Here is a 12,143-nt window from a genome sequence, read left to right as displayed (position 1 = left end):
GATGTCGTAAAAAAACTGAGATAAAAATTTTAAAGCCAAGGGTTTTTTTTTTTTTTTTTTTTTTTTTTGTGAATGTCAAGCCAGGCTTTTGATGAACATTAATTAATGTTTTGATAGTAGCATGTACATACGACCCTACGTGTTAGAAACTTGTAATCGTGTGCAATCATTAAAGGACAAATTTTATAAATTTTCTTTAATTTTATCACTTGTATCAACATACCCCATAAACTTTATAATACGCATGTTGTGCTCCTGAACCTTTTTTTGAGTTCGTCTTTCCGTCTTGGTACAAAACCACGTCTACACTTCATCATAGAGTTCTGCATCATCACCTAATGCTGCAATGAACGCCGAGAAGTTATGACAAAATATAGAGTAATTATTTCAAAAATCAGAAAAAAAAAAAAAAAAACTAAAAGAAATCAAAACATCAACGAGACAAAGGAAAACAGAAAAGATTCCCCTTTAAGTCACTAAATTTTAGTTCATGTGAAGTTATTATAGAAACTCCAGCCACGAGTTCTCTATGTTTCCATTCTTTTAAAATAAGATAGAAAAACATGTAAAATGCTAATAAAATCTCGAGAGAGAGAGAGAGAGAGATTTTCATGTTATAGTTTCCACGCACCAAAGTCCAAGTCATCCGCCAAATGCTTAAAGGTTTCTGAGAAGAAGTCGGAATATGTTGATTCTTCTGATGCAGATATGTTGCGTGGTTCCAGAATGATCAAATCAGAGAAATGGTGGCTTGCTAATGAAGCTTCGTCCGCAGGTACTCTTTGTAGGTAGTTATAATATCTTGGAGGAGTAACAAAGTTAGCGTATGGATCGCAACGTTGCACCAGTGCGGTCCTAGAACTTTTTAGTTTTGGAACTCCAGTTCTAGAACTCGACGCTCTCTCTGATGAAATGCAAGATGCATCTGAATCTTTCGGCAACTGCGGCGACGATTCAAGTCTAAGACAGCGCCAAAGACTAACATACTCGAGAGAGCTTATGTTATAGATGCTATCTGGGACATACTTGAGGTTTTGGCACAATTCCAGGTGCAAAGATTCAAGCCCAACAAGGTTTTCAATTGAAGGGTGTAGCTCTTCTATTGCTGTTCTGTCCAACTCGAGTTCGACTAGACGTTCCATAGGCTCTAAGATTTCTGGAAACTTTTCAAATTTGTAGGAACCAGAAAGATACAAACTCTTGAGAGATTTCAACTTACAGATACTCGTGGGGAGACTTTCAATGTTTCTGCAATCACTGAGATCAAATATCTCAAGACAAGTGATGCGATGGATTGATGAAGGCACTTCTTTAATTGATGTCGCACTCAGATTTAGACATGTTATGTTTCTCGGTAGCTCTGGAAACTCTTTTATAGAATAACAGCCCTCGAGAGTAAGACTTGTAAGCTTTGGCGCATTTGAGAGATCCGGAATTTTAGTAAGATCGTGGCAATAACTAAGATCAATCTTTTTCAAGCTTCCAAGAGGCTGCAATAAAACACACAAGACAATGGCTAGAATGACTTAAATCTATGCAAAAGACACCAATGAATAAGACAAAACCAAAGTAACATTTATATACCTGAACTCCGTCCCAAAGTTTCGCAACCCGACTTTTAGGCATGATAAGCTCCACAAGATTCTCAGCAGAAAAATTTACTGGCAAAAATCTTGAACAGAATCCATCCCATTGCAGATAAGTAAGATTATCAGAAAAAGATATGAGTTCTTCATAAGGGCACACGTTGCTCTCCCCATTACCAGAAGGCGAATTGTAAATTTTCAGAAATCTTAGATTATACATCTTTTGGAAGACTTCTGGATTGAAGTTTATATCTCTAGTCTGAGACATGTCCAAAAGTATTCCTTCAACAGCTTCAGTTCCCTGCAACCAAGAGAAAAGTAAAATATCAGTATGTGGTCTATATGCTGCAAAAGCACTAAAATTACACACAACGGATTTAATTCAGTTCGTACTCACCGTGTTATTTCTCAAGACGTGGTAAACATCTTGAGCATTCCACAACCTACTGCGCCGTCCAGGCTCTTTGATGGATTCTTTCTGAACAATGTTCCATCCCATTTCTTGTATAACATCATGCATCCAAAGTTTGTTATCGTGTGTGATAGTTATTAGAGACTTGTCTACGAGATCATCTATTTCTAGATTACAATTCAGTATCCTTTCTACATGATCCCTTTCCTCCCCTTTAAAGAAACATGCAATATCGAGAAACATACTCTGCTCATTGTCCTGTAGTTCATCGTAACTTGTTCTCAATATACTTTGAATTTTTTCATTGGGAACTTTTTCCAACTTATCCAATGCAATTTCCCATGTTTCCATGCGTTTGGAACGAAGGAAGGAACCCAACACTTTAATAGCTAATGGAATTCCCCCAGCATAGTTTACTGCAACTTTTGACAACTTTGTATAACCTGTGGGCAAGTACATTTCTTTAAGAGCTAATGGGACGTCTCCTGCATTGTTTATCGCCACTTTTGACAACTTTGTGTGACTTGTTGTTGGAGAGTGCGTTTTTTTAAATGTGATTGAATGAAAGAGCTGAAGTGCTTCATCATCATTTAATTCCTCAACTTTGTAAACCTCATCAGCTCCAATATTCCTAAGCACCTGCACATCTCTAGTTGTTATAATAATTCTACTTCCAGGACCAAGATGATCATGATCTCCGATGAGATGTTCTAACTGCTCCGGATCATTCACATCATCAAGAACAATTAGTACCATTTTACGATGGAGCCTACTCAGGGTAAAAGATGATCGAAAATATGATATCTTATGTATATTTTCTTCCAGTAGCTCAGAAAAAAGTTTATCTCGTAAATGATAGTTTCCTTGTTTCTTCCAATCTTCCCTGATGTCTGAAAGAAAGCAGCAACCTTCGAATTTATGAGCAAGTCGTTCAAATACAATACTTGCAAGGGTTGTCTTTCCTATACCACCCATGCCCCAAATGCCTACAACGCGGACATTTCGTGAGCCAACGTCTAACAACATCTCAATTCGCTCAATGCGTTTAGCAATTCCGACCAAACCCCTAAACTCATTGCTTGATGGTACACGATTCAATTTCTTCAGAATATCTTCAACAATTTCATTAACTAATTTGGACTCGGGCCTAGCATATGTGAAGAACAAACATTAGTCAGTAAGAATGAATTAATTAAACAAATTACCTTATGGTAGATATAGTTTGTAGGTTAGTGAGTTGAATCTACTAGACCAACATAAAGGTGGAATGTTTAGCATTTTTTCTCTTTAGGGTCTTTCTTGTTGTACGTAACAAACAGAATAAAACAGAAGTAGAAAGTATTAAGGGTAAAAGTGGGTAGAAAAAGAAATTTGCATTTAACATATTGAAATCTGTTAATTAAGTAAGCTTTAACTTTCCACCAAGTCTGGCAGGGAAAATTCTTCAGAATTCTGATAATGCCATATATGACTAAAAGCAATAATTCTTCTGAACTTGTCACACAACACTTGAATAAAAGATTAAGATCAGATAACAACACGATCTAAGTCTTGTAGCTAGTTTCTTTTCCCTTCTCTGTTGTTGGTCTATTTGATCAGGGATAATAATAGTAAATACAATTAGAAATTACAAGTTTGAGATTACCTAGTGACAATAGAATTCCATCCAGACAGATTTGCTGCAATTGTCAGAGCAGCCCTCCAGTCGCGCACTTTGTCCATTTTGTCGCTAAAACGTTCTTCAAGCACGGCAAATGCATCTGCATAGCTCCCCGACTGTTTCCGCACATGTGATGGATCTATGTTGTGGAAAACGGGAATGACCAACTGTCCGTTTGTTTTCTTGCATTCGAGTATGTGCACGAGCTCATCCAAGCACCACGAGGAGGAAGCATAATTCTCTGAGAAAATTATGACTGAAAGTTTTGATTCCTCGATTGCTTTCTTTATAGCCGGCGAGATCTCCTCTCCTCTATTCAGCATGTCATCAATGTAAGCCTCCATCTTCTTCCGAACCAAAGCCTCGTAAAGATGGCTAGTGAAATTATTACGTGTATCCTCACCTCTAAAACTGATGAAAACATCGTACTTCTTCGATATGGTGAGGACAGCAGAAGAAGAAGTAGTAGCCATATTTGCACTCGGAAGATCTACAGATCAAAACCAGGCTCTCTCCTTGAATAATAGATAAAGATTAAAGACTAAAGGCCGTGGAGATTAATAATAATAGGCTTAAATGACAAAAAGAAAATACGACAAAGTCAACACGCTACATTCGCTTTATTTGAAACTTAAAGTCAGATGTCCCCTATAAAAAGTCGACAATCTCAAAGGAAAAACAATTGTGCCATGTGATTGGTCTTTCTATTTAATTATATTTTTATTTCAAGCCTGGGTTTTAGTTATGGATTCGTCCGTATCTGAAGAAACGCAACCTCAAAGTCAATGGTATATTAGTTGGAAACTACTGAAGAAACGCAACCTCAAAGTCAATGGTATATTAGTTGGAAACTTCGGAATCATGAATGATATATTCATGACTGTCATGAATCAACTTGCTTCGAATGCCGTAAAAGTAACACTTTGAAGTTTGGTTTATTAAACCCACTCGTTATTACTTCAAAAAAAAAAAAAAAAAAAAAAAACGTTGTAGCCTACAAAGTATGGAACAATAGCGCTACTGTTCTTTCCATTTGAATCAAGTAAACAAGTAAATGGAATATATTAGTAATTATACAAGTTCCAAACTATCCCTCTAATCCGTAAAACTACATATATCTCACAAGTTACAAAATCCAACGCAGTCTTTTTTTAAATTTTTCTTTTTTCCCTCCCCTTTCATTGCCCTACTGATATAGTCAGATTCATGTTGTACGTGCATATCAGTCTTTTTCATGGATGAGAAACCACCCGACTGAACCATATGAGGTGAAACCGAATGAGTAAATTCGTCAAAAATACATCAAGGAATTTTAGTTCATTCAACCTAATCCTTAGCGAAATCTAAAAGAGGTGAAACGAACAATCTTCGCAACAACTATTTGAACAAAATCATAGCACTTAAGAATCAGCATGAAATAAATGGTTGAAGTGCCTAGTGTAGAGGGGAAATTAGAGGAATACGACTTTTAAATAATCCGTATTCGAATATGTCATTTCTGTGTAAAATTTATCACTAAATTGCATATAAAATCGGTACAGATGAATAACTAGACTTCAAAAGTGGCAAGGCCCAAGCGTTTTTGAGTCTTTTTCTGACACACACAAAAGCAATCGAAACCTCTCTCCATGTCATTACACTAGTATCAAAACCTAGAATATTTGCACCAGATGGAAATTCTTATTCTGTTGTGGCGATTCTAAGGTTACAAGATGGACTCATACATCGACTTTACTAGCTTCTTTTTGCTTCTGCTATACAGTAATGATAGAGCTCTGGCTAGATGCTTGAGACTCACCGAGAAATTCTGATCTTAATTGCATCAAAAGCCTGCCTAAATAATTTAAACCTTCTCCGTCCCTGCCTCCACCCCAGAAAAGATCATGTGGTGAAGCTTCAACAAGAACGGATCCCGCGGTAGAGAGCAGCATAGAATTCAAATGTGGATAAATAGAGAACTTGCATTTCAGAGCCCTATACATAACATCAATCTTGACACTTTCCCAATCAGATCTTATCTGCATAACAACAGCATTAAAAGAAGAAAACAGTAAACGCAATGCAAACACCCTTTATCCATGAATTTTCAATAATGCACGTGTCAAAAAAATGATAAATGGTTATAATGATTAAAGATCAGTGAGTATATTAATTAATATTAGATGAAAATTAGATCCTCGAGTCCAACTTAATGCCAGAGGTGCCAAAAATCTTCCCTACATCTTCTGTCAGCTTTTAAATAGCCCTAAGTGACAGGTTCCTTATAATAGTAACTACCAAGGCAAAGAGAATGAAACGATTTCAAATATCCAATTGAATAGAAAGAAAATACCAGATCTGGTCGTTTCCGCTGCATTGACCTTCCTATTCTTGCTGCCTCCTCTGGACTTTTAGCAGCCTTTATTTTTGCAACACATTCTTGAGCCAGAGGGTCATCAACCCCGACAAACTTGTGAGCCTGCGTATCGACAATAAAACTGTAATGACATTCTTAAGATCTTATATTGAAGATATATGACTTGTCTAGAAAAAGTGTGGTTACCTGGTAGTAATGTTCCACACTTAACCAAGTGGAATAACCGTCATTGTCATCAGGCATCTGAATTGGATGAGGAGAGAAATTTGACAAAGCACCGTAGAGGTCCCAGGTTTTAAAGAAGAATATGATTTTTGGTTCATATGGAGTGACATTCGGATCAATCGCGTAAGTTTCTTCGACTGATGGGATAACCGGTGTTAGATCTGGTATAGGCTGGAGAAACCCACTAATAAGCATATCAGGTCCAACCTGCAGTTCAAGTCCAAGAGAAAACATAAAACCAATCAGGAGTTCTATTTAACAAGAAGGAAGATTTTTTTCACCTAGAAAAGGCCAAAAACTAGTGCTAACCTGCTCATAACAAACATCAATCAAATCCAAAGCTTGTGACATCTCAACCATCCCCAGTTCACCTACAGGAGAAGGGGCGTGTTTACCACCTATGATTTTGGGAGCAACAAATGCAAAAACCTGCAAGTCGAGAGAAGTATAAAGTATGATGATTAAACAATGGTGGCTCATCATGTAACGGACAGATTACTGTAAAGAAATTCACCAAAACAAAAGGAAAGGGGGGAAAGAGGAAAAAAAAAATTGAAAGAGAATAAAATGAGAGAAACCTTGTGTATTACTCCAGATTGAATAGCAGATGCTGCTAATGTCCCTCCACACTCCCACAAAACTGAAAGATGCCCACGATCATGAAAATATTCCATTACATCTCGGGGGTTTAACATGTCAAACTCCACTACTTCAACTCCTTTTGAAGCAAGAAGTTTCTGGAAACTCCTTCTAGCACCCCTTTGCGTCACAACTATGGTAGACGCCTCGGACATATCCCAAAGATTCGCTTCCTCGGGAAGATCAAGAGTCTGACTCATTACAATCCGCGTAGGCATATGCCCACCTCCATGTCTTGCAGTTAATCTCGGATCTAATTTGAGAAATAAATCAAAGCACATTTAACCATCTTTAACATCTCCCTCTCTTTATCAACAACAAGAAAGTCACAAAGAAAGACAACACTTACTGTCCCTACGCACTGTATTTCCTCCAACGACAACAGCATCACTCCTACCCCGGAGTTCAAAAACTCGACTTCTAGACTTTTTGCTGCTAATCCATGCCGCATGTCCACTACTAGCAGCAATTTTTCCTGTAATTAGTAGCAACAAAGACTATCAAGAGGCTCTTGTCAAATTTGAATTCTACCCTTTTTGTTTATCTCCAAAGATTTTATCAAACGCAATTATATTGACAAAGCTCACCATCAAGAGTCATTGCATACTTGAGAACAGAAAAGGGGACTCGAGAAGCAGCTCTGCAAATTAAAGGAGCATTGACCAGAAGACAACATTTTCGAGCTTCCTATGAGATCAAAACCAATTCTTTTCAACTGCTAGGACACATATCAAAAACGAAATTTTAGCTAAAATGTGAATCAAGTAATGCTATAAATATACCTCGATGATTTTGCTTTTGAGATCCTCTCCAAGAACATCAACCTGAAGTCCGTGACTTCTCATTGCGCGAACAGCATTGCCTCGGAGATGTTGCAGAGGATGCCTAATTCCAACCACAACCCTCTCAATCCCTGCCTAATCCAGAACAAACATCACCAATCAAATTCAACAGCCGAATAAAGCGATCAAAGATGAAAACTTTTGCGAGACCTAACCTCGACGAGGGCGGAGACGGCGGCGTGATCGCCGTGGCAGTCACCGGGTTCCATGTTGAGGTAAGCGGTGGAGCGTCGGCAGCACAAGCCGGCGGCCTCGACGGCGAGGACCTCGGCGGCCTTGGTGCCCTGGGCGTAGAGGAAGCCCTCGCCGGCGACGGAGCCGGAGGGAGTGGCGATGACGCAGCCGGAGTTGGGGTGAGGGGAAGTGAAGCCGGCGGAGAGGTCGGCGAGCTCGGCGGCGCGTCGGATGAAACCGGCATCCTGCGCGTGGGGAATTGCGGCGGAGGAGGAGGTGTTGGAGTTGAAAGCGGCGCTGTCGTGAGAAGCGGATTTGCAGAGAATGGTAGAGGCGTAGGGTGCAAGTCCCAAAGACAACACCATTGGAACTTAGAAGAAGCCAAAACAGATAAAAGTTGTACGGACTGGACTCTGTTAAGTGGCAGCTGGTAAGGATATGAGAGCGCTGATCACAGAGTGTATGATAATACGCAGACTCTTCCCATCTAACACATAATAGTCAACTTATTTTCACTTTAGTCTCATTTAATTTTTTTATTTATTAGAACTTAAATTGAAAATGAGTGAAAAAAAATGCGTGATCTCACTTTAATTCTTTCATTTTTCTATTTGTTTTGAACAAAAGTTCAAATTCTAACAGAAATCTATATTTGTAAAGTCCCAAAAAGAATGCACTTGTGATTAGAATGTTTTTAACTCAAATAAGCGAAACGAACGAGTTGGTTATTATCTCATGTGAAAAGAGAAAGAACATGTTAAAAATTATGAGAAATAGACTGTCATGTGTGGTAGCGGTAAATATGAATGGCAACACAAAAATACCGTCGCAAGTAATAAAGGAAATGGAGATTGCTTTAATTTTAAACAAACAACAAAATAATGTATAGAAATTGGAAAACGGCGTCCGAAACTACAGATAGAAACTCCCTTTTTTTTTCCGACCGATCTGATAGTGTCGTTGAACGATAAATCCATCAAAATTACGTACAAAACTACACCACCTAGTGTCCTACCAGTTCATTTTGATCTCTCTCATCATATATACTAATAAATTACCATTTTTGTTTCTAAAGTACAGCATTTACTTTTTAAAACAGTTTGTTTAGCCACGGTCAATTGTCGTTTCCGATAGCACGATAGTCCCAACATAAACAACTTGTTACCATCGAAATAAACGACGTACCGCAATTACTACAAGACAAAAGACATAGTTCGTATTTCCGACCCCAAAGGTCTTATGTGACTCTTATCGTTCCCTACTTTCCCTTGACAGCATCGCACAGCTTCTTCTGTTTTCATTGACAATCAAGACGCATGTACTTTAACGCAAAACCACGGAGTTACCTTGCAATGGATGACGTGTCGTTTTGAACATCCCCATCTAGACGACGGTAATTATACTAATGCTGACAAATAGACATTTTCCAGCCAATTGAAATTAAAAGACATCCTTTAAAAAAAAAAAAATACGAGACGTATTTCATACCAGAACATAAGACCAGTAGAAAAGATTATTGAAAGTCAAATAAAACCATAAGGATTTCGTCAGCGTCATACCACAAGCACACAATCAATTGTTATTTGTAAGACTACGACAGCTTGAAAAAGCATTTTAATGAGTTTTTATATCTCAGCAAGTAGGTAGATAGCTACGAAGAAGAGGGCCACATGAGACGGAGATAGCAACACCATCAGTCAACTGCTGCTTTTCTATTCCTCCTCTTCTGCCTCTTCCAGCCAATTCACGAATGGCTCCAGGGCCTTCACAAAAGTTTGCCTAACAATGGATTTCCAACCATATTTATCAAGACCCTAGATCATGGTATCATTGGATTTTCAATTTGTGAAAACAAGGAGGAGGAGGAGAAGCATACCTGCCCCTGGGGTTTGTTCCTCGGCGGTACCAATGAAGAATGGTGTCTTCAGCAAGGACATCCTGTTCATACAGAGACCTGATAATGTCAGGGAACAGTTTCATGAGCTTAGCATCTTCGTAGCACTGCATCTGGACTTTGTATGTCAGCTCCAGCTCAAGCTTCCCACTGGTGCAGAAGGTGTTCAAAAGTTTCGCCCATGTTTTCACCTGCATTGTCAAGGAATACAAACGGTTATATGGTGGTCAATACTTCACTCATTGCAGGCTTGCAGCTTACTAATTAATAGTAATAAGGATTATTTTCATAAATGCCCCCGAAGTATGTATCATGTTTCAAAATGCCCCCTGATTTTTTAAAATAGTTTAAAACACCCCCGATCTATAAAAAAATTAAGTCAAAACACCCCCTCCATCTACTTCCGTCTATAATCTTAAAGAATTTGCTGACGTGGCACTTATTTTAAATTAAGTAAAACTATTAAATTCTAATTAAATCAATGAAAAGAAATCACTAATTATTTAAAAAAAAAAAAAACCTCATAAGAACAAAAAAAAAGGACCTCATCTTCTTTCCCTGACCAAAATCCATAGGCTCAAATATGTAACAATAAGAACAACAAATCCAATCTTTAAACAAAAAAAAATAATAATAATAAAATAAAAATAAAAATAAAATCTAATATAATCTCATTTAAGCGTCTCAAAATTTAGAAATGCCAAAAAAAAAAAAAAAACAGATATGTAAAAGAAAACACAACCCATATCTGCAAAAAAAAAAAAAAAAAAAAAAACCAGATCTGTAAAAGAAAAAAAAAATCACTCTCCCACCCTCCTTCACTCCCTCGACTCCTTAGAATCATCAGAGCTCTACGCTGTCATCAATGACCAAGTTTGGACTCCCCAAAGACGACGCCGTGGAGAATATTAAGTCTGACGGAATGCCTTACTGTGGAGGCAAGCGACTTGATCGTCGTTAGAAAGAGGACTACACCGTCGGGAGGTGGGGTTGGACTGTGGAGGCCGGTTTGCAGTTCACAGTTTGAGTGGGTTTTGATAAGAGATTTCAGATGTATTATTTTTTCTAAAACTTTGGGTTTCTGAATTGTTAATTATATAATTGTTCTTTGAATTGTTAATTATATTTATAATTATTCTTTTTTAGTTAAAATTAAGATGTTTTATGTTTTAAAATGAGTGCCACGTCAGCATTCCGTTAGGGTTATAGACGGAAGTGGATGGAAGGGGGATTTTAACCTATTTTCGATAGACCAAGGGGGTTTTGAACCATTTTGAAAAATCAAGGGACATTTTGAAACAGAGTACATGCTTCAAGGGGCATTTATAAAAATAATCCTAGTAATAATTTAGTAGCGTATCACAAACACGAATACACGATATATGTACCTGGCGAAGAGCTGCATTAGCATTTTGCTGCTGGTTCTTCCCAGACCACTGAACAGCATCCATTATGACATCCCAGAGAATTTTCACAACCTCAATGTCTGGCAATTTGGCATCTCTAACACGCTGCTTCACGGTTTCTATGACTTCAGATATGTCAGTTTCCTCTGTTAGCTGAGTTGTCAGGGCAGATTTCATATCCTTGAGTTTCACTTCAAATATTTTCTTGTCATTGTACTCAACCAATGCTACCAGCCCTTCTTTACTGAAATTGCCAATTGTTTCCCATGGATAAGTTCCAAAGTTACAGGTTATACAAGAAACAAGATATCAGTTTTTAACGAATTGCAACAAAAATAAAAATCATAACATAACGGCGACAAAACTGACTGATGACGACCACATAATATCAAGTCTGCAAGAGACCCGAATAGGCAAATACAATTGACATCATTCATAAAGAAAAAACACAAAACAAGTCAAAATAATGAATGAGCTTGAAAAGGGAAAAACAAAAATATTAAGGCCATGTTTAGAAAATAGTAATGGAATGTAATAGGAAAGATTATTGGGATGTTTGGTTCATGGATTCAGAACCATGATTCATTATTCTGATTTTTGAAATTCAAATTTTTTGTGAGAGAAAAATCTTGTAGAGAACCAAGAACCATGAGTCAGAACTAGAGACGAACCCTTAAAACAAACATCCCATATGTGATTGGAATGGAAAGAAATGGAACACGAATAGGGATCATTGATTCCCTTTCTAAGAGATACTTATCTATTAGGAATTAGAACAGGACATAATCCAAATCCCTTTTTAGTGTTTAGTAAACTTACGAATAGTAATCTTACTAATTTAGCTAATAAAATGTCCGTGTGCAAACTTAACAATTATAGGCTTGAGAATTACCAAGGGCATATAAGTATTCCAAGTAACAGAAAACAACACCAGGGGCAGTTAGGCTCG

At 37.7% G+C, this 12,143-nt stretch overlaps 3 protein-coding genes across 3 annotated transcripts in view; all 3 read right to left on the bottom strand.

Annotated features, from left to right (window-relative positions):
• LOC112094421 (disease resistance-like protein DSC1) overlaps nucleotides 1–4,163 on the bottom strand; it is a 5,730-nt gene extending 1,567 nt beyond the window's left edge. Inside the window, exons 1-5 of the mRNA XM_024175208.1 lie at nucleotides 3,644–4,163; nucleotides 1,984–3,145; nucleotides 1,585–1,887; nucleotides 632–1,490; nucleotides 224–341 (exon numbers count right to left, since the gene is read on the bottom strand). Coding sequence (XP_024030976.1) covers nucleotides 304–341; nucleotides 632–1,490; nucleotides 1,585–1,887; nucleotides 1,984–3,145; nucleotides 3,644–4,131 — 2,850 coding nt within the window. The 5' untranslated portion in view covers nucleotides 4,132–4,163 and the 3' untranslated portion in view covers nucleotides 224–303. The remainder of the gene's footprint in view (nucleotides 1–223; nucleotides 342–631; nucleotides 1,491–1,584; nucleotides 1,888–1,983; nucleotides 3,146–3,643) is intronic.
• A 945-nt stretch (nucleotides 4,164–5,108) lies between these two features.
• LOC21398253 (riboflavin biosynthesis protein PYRR, chloroplastic) lies at nucleotides 5,109–8,373 on the bottom strand. The gene is made up of 9 exons (XM_010112785.2): nucleotides 7,876–8,373; nucleotides 7,661–7,795; nucleotides 7,466–7,565; nucleotides 7,228–7,353; nucleotides 6,818–7,131; nucleotides 6,549–6,668; nucleotides 6,201–6,446; nucleotides 5,991–6,116; nucleotides 5,109–5,676 (listed from the first exon to the last, which is right to left on the bottom strand). The coding sequence occupies exons 1-9, from the start codon at nucleotides 8,257–8,259 to the stop codon at nucleotides 5,413–5,415; spliced, it is 1,815 nt and encodes a 604-aa protein (XP_010111087.1). The 5' UTR covers nucleotides 8,260–8,373; the 3' UTR covers nucleotides 5,109–5,412.
• A 1,001-nt stretch (nucleotides 8,374–9,374) lies between these two features.
• The window catches only part of LOC21398252 (basic leucine zipper and W2 domain-containing protein 2), a 5,460-nt gene continuing 2,691 nt past the window's right edge, over nucleotides 9,375–12,143 (bottom strand). Inside the window, exons 6-8 of the mRNA XM_024175205.1 lie at nucleotides 11,177–11,438; nucleotides 9,771–9,979; nucleotides 9,375–9,673 (exon numbers count right to left, since the gene is read on the bottom strand). Of these exons, the coding sequence (XP_024030973.1) occupies nucleotides 9,607–9,673; nucleotides 9,771–9,979; nucleotides 11,177–11,438 (538 nt within the window). The 3' untranslated portion in view covers nucleotides 9,375–9,606. The remainder of the gene's footprint in view (nucleotides 9,674–9,770; nucleotides 9,980–11,176; nucleotides 11,439–12,143) is intronic.

This window comes from Morus notabilis, unplaced genomic scaffold (assembly GCF_000414095.1).
Source record: "Morus notabilis unplaced genomic scaffold, ASM41409v2 Scaffold120, whole genome shotgun sequence".
NCBI classification, from domain to species: Eukaryota; Viridiplantae; Streptophyta; class Magnoliopsida; order Rosales; family Moraceae; genus Morus; species Morus notabilis.
The sequence above is the reverse complement of the archived record's forward strand: the minus strand, read 5'-3'. Positions and strand labels throughout refer to the sequence as shown.

Coding starts and splice junctions, on each gene's coding strand:
- LOC21398253 (XM_010112785.2), bottom strand. CDS start 8,259: ATGGTGTTGTCTTTGGGACTTGCACCCTACGCCTCTACCATTCTCTGC. Junction 7,354..7,465: donor GTATGCAATGACTCTTGATG/GTGAGCTTTGTC, acceptor TACTAATTACAG/GAAAAATTGCTGCTAGTAGT. Junction 5,677..5,990: donor AGCGGAAACGACCAGATCTG/GTATTTTCTTTC, acceptor GTTGTTATGCAG/ATAAGATCTGATTGGGAAAG.